The sequence below is a fragment of the Lepidothrix coronata genome, unplaced genomic scaffold (genome assembly GCF_001604755.1).
Source record: "Lepidothrix coronata isolate B3197 unplaced genomic scaffold, Lepidothrix_coronata-1.0 Scaffold60, whole genome shotgun sequence".
Lineage (NCBI taxonomy): Eukaryota > Metazoa > Chordata > Aves > Passeriformes > Pipridae > Lepidothrix > Lepidothrix coronata.
The window spans coordinates 3,559,837-3,586,293 of NW_016690240.1; the positions used below are offsets into that span (position 1 = coordinate 3,559,837).

The 26,457-nt window shown below is 39.2% G+C and overlaps 1 protein-coding gene across 9 annotated transcripts in view; it reads right to left on the reverse strand.

Annotated features, from left to right (window-relative positions):
- MCF2L (MCF.2 cell line derived transforming sequence like) overlaps window positions 1-26,457 on the reverse strand; it is a 162,017-nt gene that overhangs the window by 119,523 nt on the left and 16,037 nt on the right. The window contains exon 1 of one of the 9 annotated variants that reach the window (XM_017817364.1): window positions 19,066-19,215. The exons of 6 other annotated variants lie outside the window; for them this stretch is intronic. In XM_017817364.1, coding sequence (XP_017672853.1) covers window positions 19,066-19,156 — 91 coding nt within the window. In that variant the 5' untranslated portion in view covers window positions 19,157-19,215. Of the gene's footprint in view, window positions 1-7,009; window positions 7,247-19,065; window positions 19,216-26,457 lie in introns of those variants that run through there. 2 more of the 9 variants (XM_017817365.1, XM_017817372.1) reach the window with 2 other exon arrangements.

Consider the following 26,457-nt stretch of genomic DNA (forward strand, 5'->3'; position numbering starts at 1 on the left):
TACATTACCAGCGATAGGCAGGAATTGAAAGAAAAGGAAGATACATTTCTGGATCAACAAGAATTCAAACTATAAAAGAATTAGGACAGTCAACTTCTCAGTGCAAATTTTCTGCCTGCCACATGAAATGCTAAAGACAGAAAGACTTTTAGTAAAACTGTCACCAAATGCCTCAAACACATGAAGGGGGACAGCGCTTACACCCCTGAAGTAATAGCACAGGTGAAAAACAAGAGCTTATCTATCACACAGCAGTGCAGTTCTCAACTTGCCAAAGACCTGTTTGCCCAGATTATCAATTTTAAGAAGGCAGACTGCTGCCAAGTGGCATTACACACCTAAATCTCCAAAACCTGGCAGTACCATGCTGCACTGTGCTTTATCAGCTTGCCACAATTTGAACACCACATCCTCCTAGAAAGCTGCCTTCCCCCATGTCCTTGAAGGGATTTAACCACCTAAGGCACTATGACACCTGCTTCTACTAAGCTCAAACACCATCAGCCTTCATATGAAGATAAAAACATTTGGGGATAGCTATCACAAGGCTTTCACAGCCAGTTACACCTTTTCTGTAACACCTTTAACATATCTTCATTGCAGCACAGGTTTCATTGTGCCGACTTCCTGCTGCTTCAGGAAGCCATGTGGGAAGCCCAACAGCCAGCTCCATGCCCCTGGTACATCACAACTCAAAGAGGACTTCCCATCAGTCGTCGAGGAATTTAAAGCATTAGTACAAAAACTCAAAAGCCACAAAAAGACCAGCAGAGACAGATTGAGGATATAACTAATATCCAAGATTAATGTAGGTGAGGGGATCTATTGTCTGAAACTGCCCAGACTGCAGGAAGTCAACCTCCAAGACGATGATCCTGTCTCCATCACAGCCCAGGACTGCGTGCTTAGGCTGACTGTTCCACAAGGCTTGAGGTAGCTGCACCCAGTGCTGTTAAAGGCAATGTTAAAGGTTGGACTATCAGACAGTTTGCCTCAACCACAAAGCTGCATTTCTATGTGTGGTGAGCCAAGAGGCTCATGCTTGAGCTATGCAGCTATGGGGATAACTAGAGAGAGGTCAGAATAGCTAACACAGTATTGCAGGCTTAACTCAAGAGACCTACAAGTGATTAATCCACACAAAAGCATCCAAGATCATACTCTCTGTCTGAAATAAAAGCTGCTATTTAATAGGACAAGACAAAAGAAACAATGGAACTAAATTAAAGTGGCTTTGCCATATATTGTAAAACAGAAGGCCCAAACTTCCAGCTGAAATACATTGTTTCAGATACTGAAAACCTTAAGAAGTTGTTGGGCTGTCACAGAACAAAATCTCAAGTAGCTCACTTGATGTCCTTCATTAAATGAAAACGCCTCGTGCTCCCTGGCTTTGCTCAGCAGGTCAGCTTAGAGCAAACACCTTGAAGACAAGACCCCTGTGTTACATACAGACAGCTCTGTGCTGTTCCTTTTCTGCAGAAGTTCCCTGTTATTTGATATGCACGAGGTAATCTTGCAGCTTGGCTCTCTGCAGTTGGAAGTGTGGCAGGCAGCTGTGCCAGGCACTCTTGCCAAGAAAGTATTCTGAGACACCACGATAATAAAAATGCATCAGAGTAAAAAGCTTTTTTCTTCTTTCATATCACTAAGTACATAAGTCCAGGTAGGACATTTCTGGCTCTGCAAGCTTCAAGTATACATACCCAAAGTTCAAAAACTGAATGGGAGACTGACAAATATACGCCCTGCAATCCTCTGAAAAGCCACTCTAAATGGGTGATCATTTACTGTTTAATGCCTATTTTGCCCCCAGTCTGTTGAAAGCTATCCGCGTAGGGTGAATTTTCCTACTGCAGTTCAGCAACTGCCATTAAAATCAGTGAAAGACTGGGGTAGATGATATAAAGAGATCATTGATAGTCCCAAGAAGAAGTGCATATGAATATAATTTTATTTTCTTTGGTATGTAAAAAAGAAACCCTTTAAGAAAGCCATCTTTAAGTGACAATACCTTGGTTAATAATAAAATTTAATCAACCTTAATGTTGATCAAAATATTTTTCCTCAGATTCCCAAAAAGGCAGCTAGCTCACTTTAAGAAGGATGATTGCTAACTCTGAACCTTACTCCCGCTAATTTCACTAGGTCCCTCTGTTTCAATATTAAAATAAAGATGTTGATTTAGACCAGAATATACTAAGAAATGGATGCCATGCAGGTGGTCACAAAAGCTGTGACAGTGCACGCTCATAGAAAACATGAGCAATACAGTCCTATCTGCTTAATTGTTCAACTGCAGCTCCCACTCTTATTTTTCAAATTTTAAACCTTATGTCAGGAAGACCATACCTACTTTATACTCTTATGTCAGGAAGACCATGCCTACTTTATACTCTCTGGGCTGGAATATCAGAAGCATCTTTCACAGTTCAGCTCAACATAGGTGCAGGAAAGCTGAAAGGAAGGGACAGCAAATTAATATCAAGCAGAGGCATCCCCCACTACCATTAAATTTCACCTGGGTACAGCAGATGTGCTAAAAACCTGCAGATTTTCAGAGCTCTCACATGGATCTCTTCAACTCTACCAGCTATGTAAAAAGTTGCCAATAGTAAATTAATGCTGTTCACGCCTGCCAAATTAACATGCACACACAGACTATTCTGCCATGTGCAGAAAAGATTTTTTTGAGTTCCCAAACTGGAAAATCATGTGAACCAGGGACAGATGCTACAAGGGTAAGAAAGAGCAGGCAAGCTTGCAAGAGTATAGGAGTGGGGAAGACACACAGAACAGGTCCTTCCAGCTGCACACAACTTTATAATACCCCTTCAGTGTGCCTGGGGGTGTTCCTCTTTCTCCTTGCAATAAGACAACTCATCCCAGTGATGAGTTGGAGATGGGTATGTGAGTCCATTGCTCCTACATTTGTGCCTAATTTGTCAAGACAGGTGAGCCAGCCTTCAAAACTTCAGAAGCCTGCCTGTCAAGAACACAAAGCCAGGGAAATGAAATGTAAAGTTTTGGCCCAAATTGGGAATAAGACAGAAAATCTGGAGCTACTGAAAACTGACTGAAGCTGAAATGGCTACGGGATGTTACATGTACTTAAAATACTAGCACTGCGTACATATTTACTGAGGAACTACACACATGGTTTCCTTCTTTGATTTGCAGATGTTTCTTCCTTTTGCAGAGTGTTAAAATTTTGTTTGAGGAGAGGAAACATATGCTAGCTGTAATAGTGGCACCTTTCCAAGATGGAAAGAAACCATTAGTGGGGCTTCCATGGGATTAAGGATGGGAATGTGAAATCTGTATTGCCTGTTTGCATGAATTAGACAACACCATCACCACAAGGCTTCCTAGTGCTGATGCAAATGTAGAGTAGTGACCGACATTAAGAGCTGGTGCCTTAACACTGTTTCTGTATCAGTCAGACCAAATGGAGTCCTAAGCAGAAATCACACAGCAGACAGCAATATTGACAATGCATGAGGTTCCAGGCCAGAACTATTTATTATCTTGTGGTTCAACCTCTGAGCTACTGTTCTACAGGGAGAACATAATCAGAAATTTACGGAAAAGGGTTGAATTTAACATAACAACAAAACTCAAAAAGAAGACAAGTAAAAACTACGGCCAAATTAACAGAAAATGTCATTATCAATCAAAACAATAAATATGGACAAAACCAGGATATTTTTTAACTATCAATAATAATTTCGCAGTTTTTCTGAAATAAACCCACAATTCTAATGGAAAATAAAAAAACCTACACAACTTAGAGAATGTTTCTAAATCACTTCTCCCTTGTTTTATGGATTTATATGAAAACAGCAACAGCAATTAATCTGGTCATCCAAGTCTAGGAGGTGATTTGATAGTAGTGGAGTGAATGGGAGGACTGAGAAGCACATAGGGGAAAAAATAAAAGAAGATGCTGTAGGAACACCTTTTATAGTTGTTGAAAAGGGCAGGGTACAACATTATTTTGAACTGTGGAGCAGGAGTCAAAGCAGGAATATGAAGAGGATGATAAGGTTAAACTAGAGAGCATCTTTATGATCGTGATAGTGAAATATGTCCAGAAGCAGAAAAGAACGTATCTGCAAGGTGTTGGAGGAGGGTAAGGTGAAGGTGAGGATAAGGTGAGGAAAATGAGAAATAAGCAATCAAAGCTTTGCCTGAGAAAGCTGCTAAGGTTTGTGAAATGTGGCAGAGGAAGGCCGGGATACTGTGAGAGGATCACACATTCATGAGATAGTAAGGAGTAGGAGATCAGTAATTTACCATAGGGGCTGAGAACGTGAGTAAATCAGAATTTAGTCAGAGCAGAGGGAGCAGAAAGACCACTAAGGAAAGCGCTGGTGCGGCAGTGAGGGATGAGTAGCCCAGAAAGGTTGTGTGAGTGCCAGACTAACACAGGGGACTTGCTAGTGGGAGAGCAGCCAGAGGCAGAAAGGCTCTTGTGGTAGAACAGCAAAAGATTACAGACACACCCAGACTCACCAGGTTAGGATTCCTGGTGAGTAGGTATTCCTAGGTTAGGAACTGAGCTACTCCAGGCTTCCTGGCCCCCTGTCCCTGTCAAGGGAAAGACCAGTGCACCCCAGAAGGTGGAAGGACTTTCCTTCTTAGAGTGCCCCCTTCTCTATGTTCAGCGCACATGGATTTTGGAGAATTCCTCTTCTGACTTAGAAGCTTAAAACTACCCGGGATGAATCTCAGCCTGCCTGTGGTATCATTCAGAAAACAAACAAACAAACAAACAAACACAAAACCCCCAAACCAAGCTAAGGAAGAGGAATACTCTTTTTTTTTAAACCTAGGATCCTACAAAGGAAAAAATCCCTTGATGCCTGAAGGTGGACAGCTGTACCATGGGACAGCCAGGGGAACCTTTGCATTTCAATCATTCTTGAGCAGGGAGCTATTGAAAAATGGGCTTGGAAAAAGTCTGCATATGATCTTGGGCTGTTAAGGAAACCTCTGCTTACAAAAGGTTTCTGAGTGAACAGAAAGACAGCTGAGAAGCCAGACAGGAGCTAATTTGACCCAAGGACAGGGTACAGCACAAGAAAGGGAGGCAGCAACAGAGAAAGGGTCTAAGTAACCTAAAAGCAATAAGGGGGGGTGGAAAAAAGGGAAAAAGGAAACTTAAAACAGTCACCTATAAATACAATCACTGGCTGTAGGAAAGCATTGCCTTTGGCCTGGGAATACCCGCACAGGGATTACAGAGAGGAAGAAAGAGAAAGAGAAGGGGGAGGAGAGGGACCAGCTAAACCACACGAACATGAAATTGGTTGTAAAGTAACAGCTGCTTTTTAAAAAAAAAAAAAAAGCAAGTTTAACAAGCTAAATACCAGCACACGGGCAGAGGCTGCTAGCAAGTGTGAAAACAGCAGTTTGGAGCTGCTGCTGGCTTACATGAAGGTCACAGTGTACCTGCAGCTGCACAGCTGAGAGACAGGCGGTGTCACAGGCAAACCAGCCAGCCTGCTCCCACTCTGGAGGAACCTTCTTCAATTCAGGAAGAAAAGGCTCCCACATTCCCAACAAATTCTACCATATATTCTTAAAATTCATCTTGCCTTAGAAAAACTAAAGCAACATTTTTAAGGGAGTGAAAAAAGTAATATACAGATTATTAAAATAAACGGCAAAAGACAGTATGCCCTAGCAAATATCAGACTGACTTTCTTCTTAAACATTCAGAAAATCAAAACAGGAAATGAAACAAATATCCAGACATTTAATAAAGATATGTTTTGAAAACAGAAAGATAATCAATAGGAAAAGTGAGGAAGAAGAAAATAGTATGTATGGTGACCTTTACTTGTAATTTAACGCTTGTTCTCATCAGATTAAATCTTACTTCCCTCCTGCCCCCCCCCCCCCAAAATATTACTAAGAAGGTAAAATACCTACTTTCCCTGTCCAGGAAAACAGATACAGCTGGTCTGTTCATTCCACATTTGTCATTTAATCTATCTGTTCATCAGACTACAGCATCAGCCATCTTGCTAATTATCTCCTTGCACCACACAGAAATTGAAAAAGATGAAAAAGTCACCCATAAGAAAGAGAGGACTAGGAAAATGGAAAGATAAATTCCAACTTTTGATACTGCAATGAATAATACCTTAAATATTCTGTATTCTCAAACCACTGGTTTGCCTCAGATGACAAGAAGATGCAAGACTTCTGTAATCTGTCAGCCAACTAAGAATAAAGGGCAAACCAAATAGTTTCTAAGGATGCAAAAACCACATCACTTGTCTTTCCAGGTAATTTCTTATTCTGAAATATATTTACATCTCTGTATGAGCAATAGCCCAAAAAATACTCCCAGATCTAATTACAGATCACCTTATTGTACACTGCTTCTTAGTTCTAGTTTTGAACACACAAGCATTTATATTTTCAAAAAATTATGAAAATCTCTCAGAAATTGTAATAATGTTTTTACAGTGCTAAAACCATTTTAGCAAATCTGCTGCAATTTTTAATCTATACAGATGTAAAACTACCTTTACCACGATTAACTCACACAACTCTCCATTTTAATGAAAATGCAATTTAGATCCACCCTAAATACTGGCTTGCAATGCCTTACAGTTAGCTGAGCTTTTCACTGCTTCTTATTAGACCAGATCTGCTAGAGAAATCTGTAATTTCTCCAATTTAGGTACAGCCGAGTCAGATAAAAAAAGGAATCAAGACCCATTTAGAGTATTTGAATGGGCTAACAGTTACCCAAAACTACTCAGGACGGTCTTCTAAAGCATGCCTCAGGAGTATCCAAGCACTAAAAATGTTAATTAGTGTTAATATCAACAGAAGTTTAACCTCGTGACAAAAGCTCCTAACGTTTTCTTTCCTATTAATTGCGAATATGCATAAAAAATGCTAGTCAGATTACCAGGATTTTCTGTAAATCCTACAAAATCACTAACAGCATCCACACAACACATTATTTAAGACCAGCAGCTCCTCCTACCAGCGCACTGGGAAACCGCATTTAATCTTTGCATCAATTCTTCCAGGGCCATTTCTTCAATTTTCAGCCAGCATCTCATTCTCAGATAAAACAAAAAGAATCCACAGCAAACATGCCCTCCTGCTCCAAGGATGAAGGGAGGCAGAGGGGGGAAAAAACCCCAAACCCGACCAACTACAGCAGTGCTTCTCAGCCTTGCATTTCAATCGCTCCGCACGGATCCCCTCGGCACAAAGGGAGGCAGGAGCCCACGTTCCCTGCTGGCAGCGCCTGGGTGAGGCGGGCGCTGCTTGAAGCCAGAGATGTGAATGTTAATGACAGCAAGACCGCTTAGAACTTCTCTCCCCTGCGCTGCGTGAGAGTTTGCCCGCAGTGGAGTCCTCAAACGCCAGAATTAATGCGAAGCGTTGATGAGCCGACCCATCTCCCGCCTCTTCCAAGCGGCAGGGAAGGGCTGCGCTGCATCGAACGGGGAGCAGCCGGAGCTCGCAGAAAGCCCCATCCTCACTCACGCTTACGTGAATGCTAAGGCTCCTCTCTACCTTCTTGCCAGTTTGGTGCCAGGGTGTGTAGCTGGGAATGAAAATGCCTTCCCACTGAACACGCCAAGGGCGATTCCGCTCTCACCAGCCCGCATGATACCTCCACGTTCGGTTCGAAATGGTTATTTTTGAAGGCTGAAGACTTCAAATTTCCTAACACAGCTGTCTTCTGGACTATTTGGAGGAGTTGAACTGCTTAAATGTGCCGCAGCAGTCTTGAAATTTTGCGAAATCCTCATTTCCACAGAAACTGTACCACCACCTTAGGCAAAGGACTATGAGGGTCAGGATCTATGGACCTCTCAAGGTGTATGGAGTATACACAACAGAACCGCTGCAGCAAGCCTCATAATCAGTACATTTCCATTTGCTATAGAGGCTACAGTACCACTGGAAAACTTTTAGGGATACAGAAAATCCTACAAGACTGAAAGCAGTACAGTGCTATACGACTGCTCCTCATAATTGATTTTCAGTGCTTTTATACAGACTGTTTTACAAGTTTCAAACTATGAGGCTTTTAACACTTATATTTTTAAAAGGGTATCTCGACACCTGCTAAATCTCATTATTGGCATGTTTTTGCTGATGGTCAGCTGCATTCTCCCACTCTTCTAATCATCCTATTAGTTTTATCCATGTCCTCTTATATTTTAGCCATTAAAATACACAAATAGTTATCTATGGCTAAAAGAAAAAGGGATGTTTTTCTGTGTGCTTAAAAGGACTGTACTGTGTTATTTAAGATAAAGATTCTTTTCTACAGATTACATACAGCAGGCAAAAAACAATGGCCTTTCCCAGGAAACTAAGTGGACAACTATGATGACTTGTTCATAACTCTCAACAATAACATTAGAGAAGGCATGAAGTAAAATTTAAGAGGACCCATCAATGTATCTGGGCTTCCTCTGCCAATAAAATTGATTGAGGTAATTAATTTACTACATTAATTTACATTATTTCTACTGAAATTATGGCAGGCCTACAGCAGCTCCATGTATTATATATGACTAGAGCCATATATGTTTGCATTTCTATATTCTTAGAAATGACAAAAAGAAGTCTTCACTTAAGCTTTTCCATAACAAAGTATTACCACTGAAAAACAGGATCTGCAGGAACTTTATACGCAAAAAGTACTTTGTTTCTCTGACTGTCATTTAAGACTGCATTTTTGCAAAGGAACAAGTGACGTGCAGCAAGACCACGAGTACCAGGTCAGGCTCTGATCATTCAGATGGTGAACCAGGAGGAGCAAAGGAAGGAAAAAAGGTGTGCAAGTCTGCAGGTATATATGGATTACTAGACTTGTTTTGAAACAAAGGCTGTGCAACAGAATATCACATCCAAAGACAGCCCAGGGAGAACTCCAGCTGTCAGTCAATGGGATTTGTTGACTGCAACAAGTTAAAGACCTAAGACATTTTAGCATATGCAGAACACCAAAGTTCACTTGTAAGATTACCCCATTTCCTGGTGCAGCAGGAAGTGCAGGAGACTAATTCATTCATAAGCACCTACTGCAAGAGAAGATGCTAGTTCAGTCCCAGCTTTCCTTGAATGTCCTGCCTCAGTTAAACAGTAATTTCATATTTTCCTTGGAAAATCAGCGGGCTGCTTAAGCCTCCCATATATCATAAGATCCATCTTTCCATGGAGTTTCTCAGTGAAATAATAAATGACAAGGAAGATATAAATGTAGTGATGAATTTTATTACATCAGCCAGTGAAGTCTCAGGATCACGTGCAAAATGAGTGAAGAACCCTAATATGCTAGTTAAACCTAAGTTACACCAACACTGCCACTTTATATATAAGTTCTACACCTTTGAACAAATTCAAAACATGCAAGGTATGACCAAAGCATCAAAGTGAAAGGTTTAGTTAGCCAGACTGAAAGTTAGTTTGCCTAAAAGTGGGTTATTTGCAACCATGTACTTGTTTAATCATGTTCCTTCATTGAAATCAGGCACCCTTGTCTTCCTAAGAAGCTTTGGCCTATCTTTTCTACCGAGTGAAAGGGACAAAGTTATTTTCAAGACACTCAACTAAATGTGAGATTATGATCTCTGAAGATCTGAAATAGGATCACCCATGTTTTCATAAATCTTGAGTCAGAGTAAAGAAACAGACCTTAAACTAAAATCAGCTCTTAACATGAAGAACCAACTGAGCTTTCTTGCAACACAAATCAAACTAATATCTAACCATGAGCTACCTAAGGAATTGAAACAGTCCTGAAAATACAACATTAGTATACTACAGTATTATAGGTGAGCTATTGTAATTTTCATTCCCTTGAAGTTTGTACTTGATCCCCCACACATCTGCAGGTCATCATGACAATCATAATAGGGAGTTAAACATGCCATTTCAGTCCCACACACCTCATGCCAAATTAAAACTTAATAGTAAAAGGACTGGTGTCCAGTTCTAGCACTGAGTCTGTAAACACAATAGGAGATGTTGTCATTTTTCAGGTACAATGTGATTTTTTTTTATGAAAAATTCAAGCAGCTTCTGGAATTCTGATTTTTAACTTCTGCTAATGTATCACCTTTAGCAAAATATCTTCACCAGTCCCAGGCAAGCCCCTACTGCAACAGAGGAATTCATAAAGAAATTTGAGGAACACACAGTTTTTCAGTTCTGCCTTACATATTTAAAATGCAGTGGAAACATTTTTGTCAAACGGTCTATACTCCTATTTCTTTCAGTGAAACTGCAAAGATAATAAGCAAGGAGCAAATGTATTGCAGAATTTAATCAATCGACTTCCATGGCTACATGGATGTAATATATGATCTGATTTGTATTGACTTTTTTCTCAACTTCTATTGGATTTGAAAGCCACAGCAGTGTTATTTTTTTCCTTCAGTACTCTATTATGCTTTGGTCTTGGCTGTGGTCTTCAGCAAACCCTGTTCAACCACAGCAACATCACACATCTCCTGTTTTCAAACAGCTTCACCCAAATAACATTACCTAGTTTTTCAAGAAATTGTAGCTATTTTGAAAATGTTCCAGAAGTAACACACAGCTGTCCTCTCACGTGGGGAGCCAAACCAGTAACCATTAGCAAATAATCATTTAATGAGTTTTGCTTGAGCAAAAGATACTTTCTATAATATATCTAAAGATTTCTTTGCTCAGTTTACTTTGATCTCCATTCACTAAATCAGTCATCAGTGAGTTTCAAAATTTATTTATGTGCAGTGTGAAAAACTGTTTTTGTTTAAACTACCTTCCTGAAAGTTTTCTGTGTGCCCCAGTTTGCCTTTTGTGAAGCAGTGGAAAAAAACCCCAGGAAATAAACACTCTCTATTCACTTCCCCAACCCATTCATGACTATACAGACCTCCACTGTAGGTGATATTATGTCTCCTCCAATTGCCTGTTTTCCAGACAGAAAATTTCCTACACTAATTAGTTCCCATTTGTACAAAAGCAACCCCATACCTCTGACTGCCTTCACCATTCCTTCACATACCCTAATTCTACTATAACAAAGAGAACAAAACTGAACATGGTACTCGAGAAGTGGGCACAGCAAAGATTACAAAATGACACAGGGATTTTATTGTTCTTGGTTTCCCTCTCAGCAGTTTGTAGTGCTCTGTTTGCCTTTCGGACCAACACTGAGTGCTGACAGTGCTGCTGCTGTTTTCAGGGCACTACCCACAGTCAGTCAAGGTCTCTCAGTGAGGGGAACAGCTAGAATAGCATTGTCTTTTCTCACAGGTGTCACTCTGTTCAAACAATTAATTTCACTTTCTCTACTGATCAGTTACTTAACATCACCAATTTATCATCCAAGTGTTTGCATTCAGCACTGAATTTTACTATTTTGCATAGATATTTTCACATATTTCCAAATTTTAGATTTACATGCTTGCTTTCCATTTCCAGCTCATTTGGGATTATGTTCAATAGCTGGAACCCTTGCAGAAATCCTTGCTTTACTCCACCAGTAACTCCCCTTCCACCCACAGAAAACTCCCCACCTAAAGCAACTCCCCATTTCTTGTTTTTTAATCAATTATTAATCCAAGAGAGGGCTTCCAGTTTGACCCATAGGAGCTTAGTAGCAGTAGAAGAAAAACTATTTATAGAATACAAAATAGGACTACAAGAAATGAAAACACATACAGGTCTCCCTGCTGCTTTACATGGGCACATCACTTGTGGCAAAGGGAACAGGCAGAGCATATGGATGTTTATGCCTGTGCAGCCGAATCCTCTGCCAAACATTCCATCCTGCTTTCTAGTGATACCACATGGTCAATATCAGGCAGCCAAATCAGCACGCTCTTTTCTGGATGGCCCCAACATCACATGCCACAAAACCATAAACTGTGCAAGCAATGAAGCTTCAGGCATCCACGTCATTGTCTGAAGATCCTGCAAATATAGCCAGAAAGACTTACCTAAGCTGGGCTCCTGCAGAGGGAAGAGACCTATTGAATGTGTATTTCATAAATCTAGGTCCTCACAGGTCTTACAAAAAACTTCCACATGCACCCACTGCACAAGAGCAATACAGTCTTAAATAAAAGAGGAAAGAAAAGGGAAACAGGACAGTTGATATGAAAGATCCAAACAGAAAATGCATTTTTAACATTTCAACCTCCTCTTGGCACCAGTTCTTCCTTCATGAAGCAAGGGGATTTTTCCCTTTTATTTCTCTGAATGACTGAGTTCTCTTGGTAATCAGCCCAGTTAGGCTTTATTATGTAAAGCATCTGGGATTTGAAACTGGGATTCATAAGCAGAGATGGCAGTATTCTGGTTTTGGCAACACCTCACTCTTTCACAAGGAGAAAATTGTTCCTAGATTCGCAATCTAAAGGAATACACAGAACCTAGCAAATACATGGAGGAAGGAAAAAATAAGTCTTTCCTTCTTAAAAACTTGACACTCAAACACTTAAAAAAGGCCAGACTACAGGCAAGGTTCATTCACACAGGAACACAGACTAAAGATGCTTTCAGATGTGCAGGAGCCTTTAACAGAGGAATCCCATCACAATTATGCCTTGTTTTATTATCATATAAATTTAACAAATCTCCATCAAGTCCTCAGTATCTCCTCAACTTCAATACTTTCCTTTAAGAAAGTAAGCACCGTACAGAAAAAAAGGTCCTAGAAGCTGTTCTCCATGCTCCCTCACATGGAATGTGTGTTAGCTCCACACAGGGACCAGGCCAAGGTGGTAGCCAGACCAAGTACTCAGCAGCAGAGGAAAAGCTTCATTCTACCTTCCTTTCCATTACTGCCCAGGTCCATGGCTGAGAAATAAAGGAAGATGGATGAAATGCAATATAGTTATCTCTATTTGATGGCCTCTTTCCAATGGAGCCCAGTCCTGCTACAGTCCAGCTCCCACTACTTGCAGTCTTCTTCCCTAAACACCTTGCCCTTTCCCCTATTACTTGCAATCTAGTCTCTACTTACAAAAAAAAAAATAAAAAAAAAAAAAATCAAGATTAGTCCTTAAAGCTTAGCTTAGTTATTAACTCTTCCCTATTTCATTTCTTTCATATCTGTATCTCAGTTTCCCACTAAAGCAGCATTCCTCATACTTCTGTGAAGTTTTGTAGTTAGGCTCTTCAGCCTGAATTAACTGTAAATGATTGACCAGATCACAGGTTTCAGTACTTCCTAGCGTAACAGGCAGCATCTTCTTTTTCCCCAGCCTCCCTTGCTTGAATGAAATGTCATTGGAATCTCTTCTACGGGTCTTCTGTGTTTCAAAAGAGCATCAAGTTTCTTAGTAACTGCTTCATTCAGTTTTCTTCTTCATCCTTTTTTGCCACATGGGATTAAGTAATCACTGCAGAGCCAACAGCCTTGAAAGAGTTTATTTAGTTTAACACCTCCAACTGCCCCCGCTCAGCTGAGATCTGCTCCAGTCCTTTATCCTTCTCCAGTCTGAGGAGACAAACTATCCAGATGTGCCCACAGCTGCACTCCTCTAAAAGCAGGCATGGCAATAAATGAATGATTATTGCCTTTTGCCAGTGCAGTGCCAAGTAAGACCTTACCTTTCTAAGTTTACTGAAATATCTTTACAGATGAAGGAAGCACTTCCTGTAGGAAGTTAGGAAGACCAAGGACAGAAAGCATAAAGGTGAACAAGGAATGAACTTGCTGCAAACAGAAGTAATATGGAAAGAAATTAAGCATCACTATTACTTCCTTCTTTGGGGCACTTCCACATGTATGTATAGTTAAAGGAAAGGCTACAGAAGGGAAATTTCTCCAGCCTCTAAAGAAATGAAACCACAGTGCTTTAACCATATATAAAAAAAATTGGATATCAGGGAGATCTGGTTTTAGGGGGTCATATATTAAAAGGTACCATGGTAATTAAATAGACAGTAGAGTATGGATGCAGAGATGTCATAATCTTATTCTTCCACAGAGTTAGTATTACATATATAAATGCAGAAATTAAATGGATGCAGAAAACACATCTTTTGTCTTCTGTTTTCAGGGTGACTTTCTTTTCAAAGGAAATGCAGGATGAAGGATCATAAAATTAATTTCTTCTCTCCAAAAGAGTTCGATATTTTTTTAAAAGCTCAACCTTTGAGGTCTCCTAAAAACTATTAGACTTTAAATCAAATCATGTGTGTGTGTTCAGATTTGGAGTATTAGAAGTCTAAATTTTATTATATGCCCTACTTTTTAAAAATTGCTGTTTCAAAAGAACTAGCTGTAAATATAAAAGTGCAGCAGGTCTACCATTCAAGAGTCAGGATTTAAAACACTCATGAAATTTCCCTGTAACAAAAAGTGATATTTAACAGCCACTTAAAATTGTTAATTTTACATACAATCAGCAATATAAAAAGTATTCAGAATAAAAAACTAGGGTATTTCCAAGACCGTTCCATTTGATTACACAGAATAAAACTGAAGTGCTTCCCCCTGAGGTACAGGCTGACAAGTTTTATCACAGATAAAGGACACAGTAGAAGGATGTCAACTTTAATTCAGATATTTTTAAAATCACAGAATCATTTAGGTTGGAAAAGATCTTTAAGATCATTGAGTCTGACCATTAACCCAGCACTGCCAAGTCCACCACTAAACCGTGTCCTTAAGTGCCACATCTACATAACTTTTAAATACCTCCAAGGATGGAACAGAATGTATCTTAAAATTTGATTACCCTTTTCCACTTTTACATCTTTTAAAAAATAGCACTCAGTGGAGTTTTAGGGTGACAGAAAGCTTTTCCCTTTTCCCACCTCTGGCAGATGTGCTGCCTCAGTGCTATGTACTGTTCTGCCCTGGATGCTGGCCTCCCTCCCAGACTGCACCTCAACTACTGCTAAAGGACTTGGCTTTCTCTTGATGCCAAACAGGAAAATTTAAGAAGTCTCAAAAACCACCTAGAAATCGGAAAATAATTTCCAGCAACCACAAGGGTATTTCACCTGCAGCCGAAGAGGCTGAATGCAAATTCAGTGCTGAATGCAAGATCTCAGCCTTGCTGCAGAACACTCATCACAAGTCCTTCAATCATACCTTTGTGTCTTTCACAATAGAGCTTGAAAACTTGTCTCTGTATATTTTCTTAACAGGCCTATTGCCCCATCTATTTTACTGCACACAATCTTCAGTTAATAAAGTAGCATTGTTTTCTTATTTGTGTTGATGGATGCTTAATACAGCAGATATTATCAGAAGTGGCAGGAGATTCCAGGTAGTGAGAAAAAAATGCCTCTGAGAAAAATGTTTGGCAGTTACAACTTTTTCATTTCTTGACAAGCGAAAATCACTATGTCCCATCCACAATTTATTTTTGGGTTTGTGGGTTTTTTTTTAAAATTAGGATACGAAATAGTGAACATTTTGAGATCTGTTTTTTGTTCCATTTAATATTCTTCACAGAATATGGTACTTCTCAAACAAGACAAATTAAACTGATCTTTCCTCAGAGATAGTCTGCATAAAACCTCAGTAAGTGAGGGAAAATGACTGCTCTTCAGTTTATAGTTCTCTGCTTCATTATGGTAAAGCTGTTAGAAAGGGAAATGTCACTTAGATTTCTTTACATTGTAGGCCACATCCAAACAATCATTTCATACCTTCTTGAAACAGAAAGATTGAATTTTTGCTTTAATAGGTTTATGGAAGTAATGCTGTAAGTTTTCTTGAAGGATGACAGTCCTGAACAGTTACTGCTTTGGAAAGAAAAATGTAAGCAAGGATGCATGCGGGTCCTTGTTATTTTGATTACATACTGCCATTTTTTTTTCTTACTTTCCCTCTTTCACTCTTACAGTTATTTCCAATCCATAACAAGGATTCTGTTGTCACTGACAAACTTAATGCAATACTGGGTTTTTTTCACTTACTTTAAATGCAGTAAAATGAAGTGCTTTTTGACAAACCACCTATTACACATAAGAGGTTGCATGGGCTTCAATTTCAAATTATTTTTTAAGCTTTATGATGTCCAGATACTTTAAAAAACATCACAACCATGATCAAGAATTGGCTCCATAAATCCACAAAGATTAACGCAGAGGAACAGGCACACAGAGAGACTCATCCCCAGAGTCCAGTACAATATTTCCTATTCCAACTCATGAGGCATATTTGTTTCTAACCCTATCCAATGCTGTCAGCTCAGCTGCACAGTTATTGGTAACTAATCTCCAAGATGCACCAAGTGGTGCATTGAAGTATCTTCAACACTGGTCTTTTCAACAGCTAATTTTTAATCATGTTCTTCTTGTACTGTATCTGTTGTCTGTTAAGTCATGTTTTATAATATCTAAAAAAGTTTGAAGTGAGATTTCTGCAAAACCTGACATTTTGTGCTCTTGCTATTTCTCGTGCACTTCAAGTTTGTTTCTGCAAAGTTTTGCTCGGAGTTCTTCTCTTTACAAGATCAGTTTCAACAGGCTGAAAACTACTCACTCCTTCAACTGCCAGCTCCCTCCCAGAGCCTCAAAACATCAGTTGTTTACTCATCAGCTGCAACTATGACATCAAGGTTGAACTGCAGCACAGAGCTTTGTCAAAAGCTCAGTAGCTGAATGCCTACTGAAACACGATTTGGTATAAGTTGGATGTGCTGATTCCAAGAGCACATCTAAGTGCAAATTTTGGTTCAGCTCATCAGATACTGTTTATGATAACACTGAAAAAAAAATATGATTTAATAAAAAATTCAGAAGTACACAAAAATTTCCAAGACAGTAAAGGAAAAATACATTAATGTCAGACAAAAACCATAGCATCTCACAGTACTTCATTGTACATGCTCATATATTTGTCTTTGCATACAATGCTTCTGCATGATTATTGTCAGGATGTAGAGCCTGGGAAGGACTTCAAGGAAAGAAGAAGTTATGGTACCATATGGCCTTTTCCAAGACAGCAGATGAAAAATGGACTGGTCTCCAATCATGTTCCTGAATACTTCATGGCAATGTCTGGATCTCTGAAGAGGAACACTTAGATCCTCTTCACCGTTCCCACTTGTGTACCCAAGAGAAAGAGCATTTTCAGGGCTTAATACTGTCACTGCATCAGCAGAGCACAAACAAGCAATGGGCAGAACGGGGAGGTTTAGCATTTTGAACTGTAATTTAAAATCGCGATTCCAAAGGGCAGCATACAGAGGCCTGAGGATGACAGATGCAATGCACTGAAAGGCCTGACTTGAAGCTTTAGCTATACCACACCAACACACATGAAAGGAAAAGTCTCTTTGGCCCATGCAGACTGATCTACATTAGCACCCCCCTAAGAGCCATTTGATTCCTTCGAGATCTCAACCAACCCTTTAGAGAAAAACAAGACAGGCATTAAGGAAACAGTCACGTTTGCATCTGTGGTTATTAGTATGGTTGGATATGCAATTGCTAGGATCCCTTGCTACAAAAGCATAAATCATTAAGTAACTTTGGCTGGAAGGCTCTACTGAGTAAATCCAAAGAAATGCATAACAATAAACAATCTAGGAAATAATGTTTGAAATTATGTTATCAAAAACAGAAGTCAGAGATTCTTTAAGTATCAAAAAGCTTTCCACAACACAAAGTTACATTTAAAAAGTGTTATCCTACTTCATCTTTCTAAATATCAGATTTCTCTTCACTGTCACATGTATGGACAAATAGGATGTCTTGTAGAGTAATTGGCAGTGGGGCAGAGGGCTGCAAGCAAAGAGTTCTCAAAAAGCAGAAGTTGCTATTAAATGGTTTAACTTTAATTTTATTGCTTTCATGGAATGAGGCAGCACAGTGTTCAAGAAACTAAATTGTTTGCTTTACAATAGAAAAAATGTTTTTGTTGTCTAGATTTTTAAATGTGTAAAGGCAACAAGGAGAGGTAGGATAGGATTTGGAAAACAGAAACGAATAGCCACAACATACAAATAATTCTTTCACTCTACATCTGCCTTATCTGCCTGCTCTTCCCACCTCCTCAATCCCCAAATAGATTCAGTTTGTACACACTAAGCACATGGACCATTCTCATGCAATATTAGTAACTTAGAGCACCCAAAGCAAATAGTAATAAAAGAAAGTCCATGAAAACTTCTTTCCTAGAGAGAGAACTCTTTAAAAAGAAATACCTCAGCAATGACAGCTGACATTATCTGTGGGGGGAACACAGTAAGGTCTCAGATTCAAAGGTTGTTTAAAACACTAAATACAAAGGCCTAGTGACTAAACTCATATAATTTCACGTGAACAGCTGCCTCCTTTTAGAAAAGAAAAGGAGTTTATGAAACATTTAAAAACCTATTTTAGGAAGCAATCCCACTATGGAATTACTGCCTTTACTGACAATGTTTTGTCAACATGTGTTGTGTTTTTCTGTAAAGCCTAGTCTTCTCAGAACTATATGTTATTTTTCCAATATATATGGGAAACTCTTTTGTGAACAGAGAGTCACAAATGTGACTTCTACCTCATGTACTTGTGGCCCAGGTACACACATACGTTTAGCTGTGCTAAACACACCTGCTGAAAAACAATCCAATTCTCACGCAATACTTGCTTAACAGAGTTTTTCTTTCTTAAAGTTCAATAATACAAGTAAGTTTTAAATTAATTCTTTCTGATATAATTACACAACCACACATAGATTTATTTTTGGCTCGAACAGTTGAAGCTAATCATAAGCATCACTAAAATCTTCTAACACAATATATGAAATCATACTCCTCTCACAGTCAGAGCAAAAATACTCATCTGTGAGAGCACATGCATGTATCCCATATTAAGTTACTTACACGAACTACAAATAAAACCAATGTCCTGCCAAAATTCTGTTATATGGCAAATGTACTAGCAATTCCTTTCAGCAGCACTCTGATCTCCAGCTCCAAAAAACAGCTAAGACTGCAACAATATACAAACAATAGCATTGAGCTTTAGAAGGCAAGACTTTAAAAGTAAGTGTTCAGAAAAATAGAAGCTGTAAGTAAATATTTACACACAGAAAATGAGTCCACATTTAGGCTTGTAAATACCAACCTTTTTTGTTGTTCTGTCCAAAATCCAAAGCATGTCGCACATCTTCTTTAATCAGGCATTTTATAGGAGAACAGCACAAATGACACAGCATTTGAGAAACAAATGCAGTCAAACGGTCCAAGTGTGCATGTTAAACTCTTCTCGAATGCAGTAAAACTGAGAGGCTCAGTGTAGTGCATTTGGCTTTTGCAGTGAACTTGTTACCAGGGAAACCAGCAGCTGCAGGTGTTTTCCCATATACCAGGGAATGAAAATGGAGCAGTGAGATTACTTGTCTCCTCAGTATTTTATTCACATGGGGTTTTTTGTATCAATAACAAACTACTTCTCAAACTCTGTTAGAAGACCAGTCCGCAGCAAAAAATAATTTCAAAAAAGCTTCCCCCGCACATGACCTTATTGAACAGTGAATAGCACCTTTAAATGTCTTCCTCTTTATTCTCTTCCAGTCCCCCCTCCAGAAGTGACCTGCCTCCCCTGAATAGTCTCCTTCAATAAGTGCGCAAAGCCCATCCTGTGTCATAGGTTTTCATCCTAAAAAGTGCTTCAACAACTTGGCAAGGCTCCAGCTACATAGAAACAATGCAGACTTGGGAGAGGCTGCAGGAATGCCTATTCTGACCATATAGCATAGTTTGCAAAATTGTATCATGCTACAGAGATATCACCATGACTGACAGGATTCATGCTTCTTAGGATGAAAGTATAAATACAAATATTTAATAAAACTCTAATGGAGATGCAAGTAGGAAATCCACTTTCAATGCAGTTCTTCCACAGGACATTAAACCTATAACTCAGTTACACACGCAATGCTTACTTCTCATTTATGCTACAGATTCTCAAGGCCAGATATATAAATTTAAATATGGGCACTGCCTTTTTTTTTTTTTTTACATTAGCCCCTTTTCTCATAATAAGATACCAGAATATTTACCATATCTTCTGAGCTCTGAAAGCTTTTTTCCACTTGTCCTCTTTCAGTGTTATTGATTCAACAGCAGCATCTACTGGGCATGGAAGGGCAAGATTCAATTTCTTAGAAGAGATTAAAGGGCCAGGCACAGTGGCATGCAATACTCACAGCATCTGTCTCTGGATACTTTGGCAGTGGTCACTGTGAAACCAGAAAGGAACTGAACTTTTAAATATGCTTTTGCTCTCTATTCACCTCTCCAAAAAGGAAAACAAACCCAACAAAGAGATGGACGAAAGAATAGTAGTGACTTCTTGTTGCCCTCTGGAGATAACATAACACATATACATATTACATTTAGGAATACTACATACACTGGGCTAACAGAACCAGTTGGCAAGAATTCTGCCAGTAGAAGTATTCAAATATTCTTAAGGTTCATGCAATGAAGAGTTTTATTAAAAACCTTTTTGCTCTTACAATCTATTTTTCTTCATTGTTAAGCAATTACACAGGTTTTCAAAATAAATAAATAGAAAAACCTCCACCAAACCAGTATCAACCAAACAGCAGTGACTAATAACCAACCAGATCAGACCAAGCAGAAGTTCTTCAAAACTTCACAAAGAACAAGATTAACACATGTGAACCTACTAAATGCTCAAAATAAGGATTCCAAAGGACTTTGGCCTTATAACACCCAGCATTTGCCTTCCATAATAGAATCTACCAGGGTCTAAATTCTGTAAGTGGGACACAATAATCGAGGGCCACATTTCTGACAGGCTCATCTAAGCAAGCCAAAGAAAATGACGGGGCAGCTCAGCCTCATCCCTTCCTGTGCCCTTCTGCAGAAACTGGTATTTTATCTGCCTGCTGAAAGGCACACACCACGATCAGGGTTCACAATCATACCCCTTGCCTGGCTTTTGACATCTACACAATTCCTTCTTTTAAAAAGCATCCAGATGAGAACAGGAGCCCTATTCCAAGCACTCACTGTGCATCACAAACCAAGTAATTCTTTATTAGATGTACAAATGCTACTGGAGACAGAGCAAAATTCAAGACTTTCATTTTACAAGTTGGGGCCTCAGTCATCAGCAAAACAAGTTTCCCCTTGCTACCACCCCCTTTGGTCTAGTGAATCTTCACTCCTTCAACACGGAGTCGTCATCCAAGAAGAGTCCAGCAGCCAGTCAACTGAGCATCCACTCAGACTTCCAGGCTGAGAAGGAAACTGAGGAGCACTCGTTTTGTGGGTAAATGCTCCAATCCCTTTGCTATGACATGTTAGGAACCCCAATGCCTTTTTAACCAGCCTGCATAAAGCTGCATAAAGCTGACTATCCTACCATATGAGAGGCCAAGCAAGGTGTATGCTGGGCACATGTAGCAGCTCAAGAACATCACACATCCCAAACTAAAGATGAATCCTCCTCAGAAAAATTACTGAGGGAATTATACCCTCTTGGACTTAAAACATCTAAATGCTACCAAAGCACCACAAACACTGGCACTGTTCTCTCCTTCATGCCACTGGTAAGCCTTTTCTTCCTTTGCAGTGCAGTGAACTACAGCAAGTCCAGCAGCACTGCTGGAGCCCCTCCAGTTGGTAAAACAGGAAGACAACTCAACTGCTCCCTTTGGGATCAGTCCAGGCTACAAACACTATTTTGATATACTATTATAGAAGGTATCAAAATACTATTTTGATACCTTCTATAATCTATCAATAGCCTTCCTATGTAAATGTGTTTTGCAAAAGTGAAAAGGGCAGGCAAGGGCCATTTCTGTGGAATGAAGTATGCCAGAGTACACAATACACCACATACCATTGCTCTGCACTGAAACTACACAGAGGCACATTACAGGACACAGAACAGCAAATTTCAATACATAGTATGGTTCTATAACATCCACTGCATGTTCTAAAATGAGGTGTTTCTCCAAATAAGCAGTAGTACAGAGGGAGAAAAGAGTACAATGGCTTAACGTGTGTAACATTGCATTTTTTTCTGTATTTTCCCCCTGATTCTCTGACTAGAAGCCCTGCTTATGTGGAAAAAAGAAACTTCCAGTATTTCTCCTGGAAAAAACTTCTCCTCATCACAGAGTTCTAGTGAAGAGGACTTCAGGCAGCATTAAGAGACCTGACTCTGCTTTTAGGCCCAACAGCCTTGTCTCAAGCGGATTTTTTGGCAATTCCAGACAGCATTACAAAGGGCCCCAATACCTTCTCTGCACATAAGTGGCCTCATGCATGTATCTGCACACCTTACTGGAAAAAGAAGCTGCTAGTAAGACTGCCTGGTTTTGAAAGACCAGCTCAAAGCAACCTCAGCAGAGCAACACTGATGTGGTTTCCCTAAAACATTCACCTTTTGGACATGTTTTCTTGGCAACAGTTAATCCCAGGTGGCTTATTTTCCATTCAATCCATCATTTTCAGTGTAGCTGTTTTTCCCCAACATGATTTTTGGATGGAAGTGACACGTGTCGCAGGGATACCTCAAAGCCTTCCCCTCCTTCTTCCACACACTTAGTAATCAGCAGAAGTTAAGGTAAGTCTTTGCAAAACAGGTCGCACAAATTTAACAGTGGAGAGTTTTAAGTGACAGACTCCAGATGCAATATCAAATTTACTTCCCTCTTCTCTAAATAGAGTTGTTTAGCAACAGTCAATGGAAATTATATTAGTCTGTTCAATAATTAGTTTAGATGACATTTTAAGATTATAAGCAATAATCTAATTATGTGCAATAAATAATTTTAAAGAATCACAATTTTTCTAATGTACCCTATGATCAACAAATAGGATTAAGCAGATCTGATAAGCTGAGCTGTGAAAATAAAACTTATCACTAAGGAACTTAAATTGCCCAAATTAAACACAGTATCTATAGCTGAAGGAAAAGGTTTTCCTTTGACAGCTGGCCATTTAACCAGTTCTGGTCAACTCTAAATCAGCACAATTTTCAGCATCCAAGAAACCCAGCCATATCAGTATGCATCCAGTCTTCAGCTTGTACCTGAAAATAACAAACAAAGGAATTCCTAGATAGCTGTCTTTTCAGTGGTAGAAAGATTTCTAAGCACCTTATTTGTGGACATAAATACTTGCAACTATAGCAAAAAGTAAAACTATAGTTGAAAAAAAAAATCAATATTTTATTTCATTATTTTGTACTGTTTACATTACCAAAATACCCTCCTCCTATGCAATGACTTTGACTTTCTAAACACTGAAAAAGGGTGCATCTGATTAACCCCAGCAAATCTGTACATTTGCATGAAACAGCCCTGAGTAATTCCTCAGTGCCAGAGGCAACAACTGAACCCAACATCTAATCTGGGTACTGGCTAGAACTGAGGCAAAGCAATTCATTTCTGTGACAAACAGTCCAGCTGGAAGCCAGTTAGTCTGTCTAACCCCACCACATTTTACCCATACAGATATGTAGACCCTGAAATGACATTAAGACAGCATGTGAAACCTTGTCACTCAGTTTCTATTGAAGCTATCCAAGACCTAACGTTTACATTCACAACTTCTCCATCTTCATGGCCTAAGGAGCAAGTGCCAAATCCAGAAAGCATCCTGCCCTTGCAGAAGAATAAGCCAATTTCTAATACAGAGTTTGGGTTTTTCTGTTTGGATATTATAATCAAGCAGATTTGAAAGATATCCACTGACTACAGATGCAGGAAAATGGGATCTACAGAATGCCCAAACAGGTTAGACATGTAGCCCCTCCTGAAATTCCATTATACTGCTGCTTAGGCACTTTTCCAATTTCTTTGGAGCCACCTGAGGCACCAAAAGCACAAAGGTACTAATGTCAGAGACTAAACAGAATTGACATAGCTTTCCTGTTTTAGTTTCAGCAAGTACCTGAGGCTTCATCCTGCACTAAGAATTCCTGAAAAACAAAGCATAATTTACATCAAACGAGAAAGATTTGTTACATTCAGATGCATCACAAAAGCTAGGAATTTTCATAATAAACTGTTATTGCTTTCTCTTCTGATTAAATGGCTATATATTTCAAATAGATGATAAACAAAAGTACATCTATAACTACATAATATTAAAATATATAATTCCAAGAAAGTTATATTAACTTTCACTTGCTGTATTTTGCTGGAGAATAACTTCATATCTCCCTATGTCACATAAAAATGCCATTATTTGAGGAAAGGCCAAATTTCAGTTTACATTCATCACTTCTTACCATGAAAGTATTCTGAACACCATGCAGAACAAAGCAGGTATAGTTGCCCCGTAACTTAATCTTAAAAAGTCCTTGCTTCTTTGTACAGATAATTGCAGTTTGCGTCTCCCTTGGCAAGGAGCTCTCCAAGCACAGAACAGGCAGTGAAATGAAGGCAGAACTCCAGCTATACCTCCCAAGGTCATGTGATCTCCAGCTAAAAAGGAAACCCAGTCAAACTCTTTCTGAGAAGCAAATCACTCTCTAGGAAATGGGAGAATAGAAAGGGAAAAATAAATGTTGTGACTGGACTGCTCATTACAACAAGAAAAAAGCAGAACTAAGTCTAACAATGCAGCAAAGGTATTTCCAATACACCAAGTACCCACTGAAAGTTGTGATGTATAAGCCATGTTACTTGGAACATCTCTCTAAAATCTTCCTCAACCGAGTTCAGAGAACTTTGAAGAAAAAATTAAAAATGCTTTCACACCTTTAATAAGGGCTAAAAGGAATTTCAGGCAGGATGGTTTCCTGAAAAAAATCTTTTCAGCAAGCAGCAACTGAACTGAAAGTTCATCAGCTGTGGCACCGAATTACAGACATATATATGTTCACACATATGTACACACACACTCTGAATTTTACTGCTGACATATACCAAAATACCTCTCCATAGCTCATTTTTAGCTGGCAGTGCCTTTTTACACTAATGGAACTTTTCTGCTCTGACTTCTTGAACTGAATGATACTAGCTGAACATTGTTATTTTTATATATTCCATATTTGCTGCAATTCCCAGGAAATAAGGAATTAGAGTAAGATGTCTAATATTAATTTCATTTAAGAGGCTGGTTAACCTGCATAGCTTAGAAGTCTTAAGAAGAAAATCCTGACAAGACTCCTACTGATTTTAATCAGACTGGATTTTACTGCTCTATTACTCAAAGCAGCAACACAATACAGAAGGTTAACCATGCAAAGGTTCTCTTTTCCATCTAAGATAGATTATTCCAAATAGCTTTAAACCTGTCTCATTTTGAAAAGTTAAGCTCATAAGAATTTGCCAAATTCCTTCAGTAGAAACTCAGTTTTAATAAAAAGCAGACCATTTAACTAACACATAAAAACACTGGCTTGCAAACACGTGCTGAGATTGGTACCAGTCCTATAGCAGCCAATAAAGGAATAGGCTTGAAAAGACATTTATTTATAAAATTGAGTTCCACTGTAAGCAAATAGCCTTGAACATCGGGAAATGCTAACTGTGCACACATATCTGCTATATCTTACTTGGACATGCACTCACATCAGTCAAACTACCAGTACCAAACAAAGCTCCATGTGAATATACTTAAAAGCTCCAGAGTAAAACACATCTAGTCTTTTAGGGACAATCCACTGTCACCAAGCAGATGAAGAAAAGCATACAGCAAAACAAATACTCTTCTCTGCCAACTGTCATGGTGATCCCAGAACAATGTTCATAAAACAGAAGATAAATCCTGAATTCTCCCTTCCTGAGCATTGTGACAGATGCCATCTGGGACAACAATAGCTCCCAGCTACGTGCTGGACTGTGTATCACTAAGTGGCTTGTGTATTATAGCTTAGGGACTCCTGCCCTGGTTGGCTTGTATTTAAAGGTAAGAAACGTCAGGGGCTATTTAGCACCTGCACGGACAGGCTGAGAAGTATATAATGCCATCTTCATTCCACAGAAGACGTACCAGTGTTAATCAGATGACAATGTCACTCCCATGAAAAAAAGCAGTTGTGTTGTAGCTGCATATGGATATTCTAACAAAGAGGAAATCTCCAACTGCCTCACGAATTTTGGGTTTAACATGATGTTTTAACTGGGGGGGGGGGAATAAGCAAACAATGTCAAAAATACTTGGTCTGATATTCATAGCCTCATTTTTCACATATACCTGCTAGCTGAAGTGATAATTCATCAAGTGTGGCACCAAATTACATATATATATGCACACATATATACACACATACTCTGAATTTTACTGTTGACATTACCAAAATATCTCTTCATAGCTCATTTTTACATCTAGTATATAAGTTACCTATATATCTAGTATATAAGCTATCTATATCTAGTTTATATGATATCCCCTGAAAAAAAAGCTTTTCATCAAGTTGTTACTTAAAGTATCGGGGCCTCTGGTGGTCTAGTGGTTAGGGTGCAGGACTCTCACCGCTGCGACCCGGGTTCGATTCCCAGCCCCCCGGGCAGATGGAGCTCGT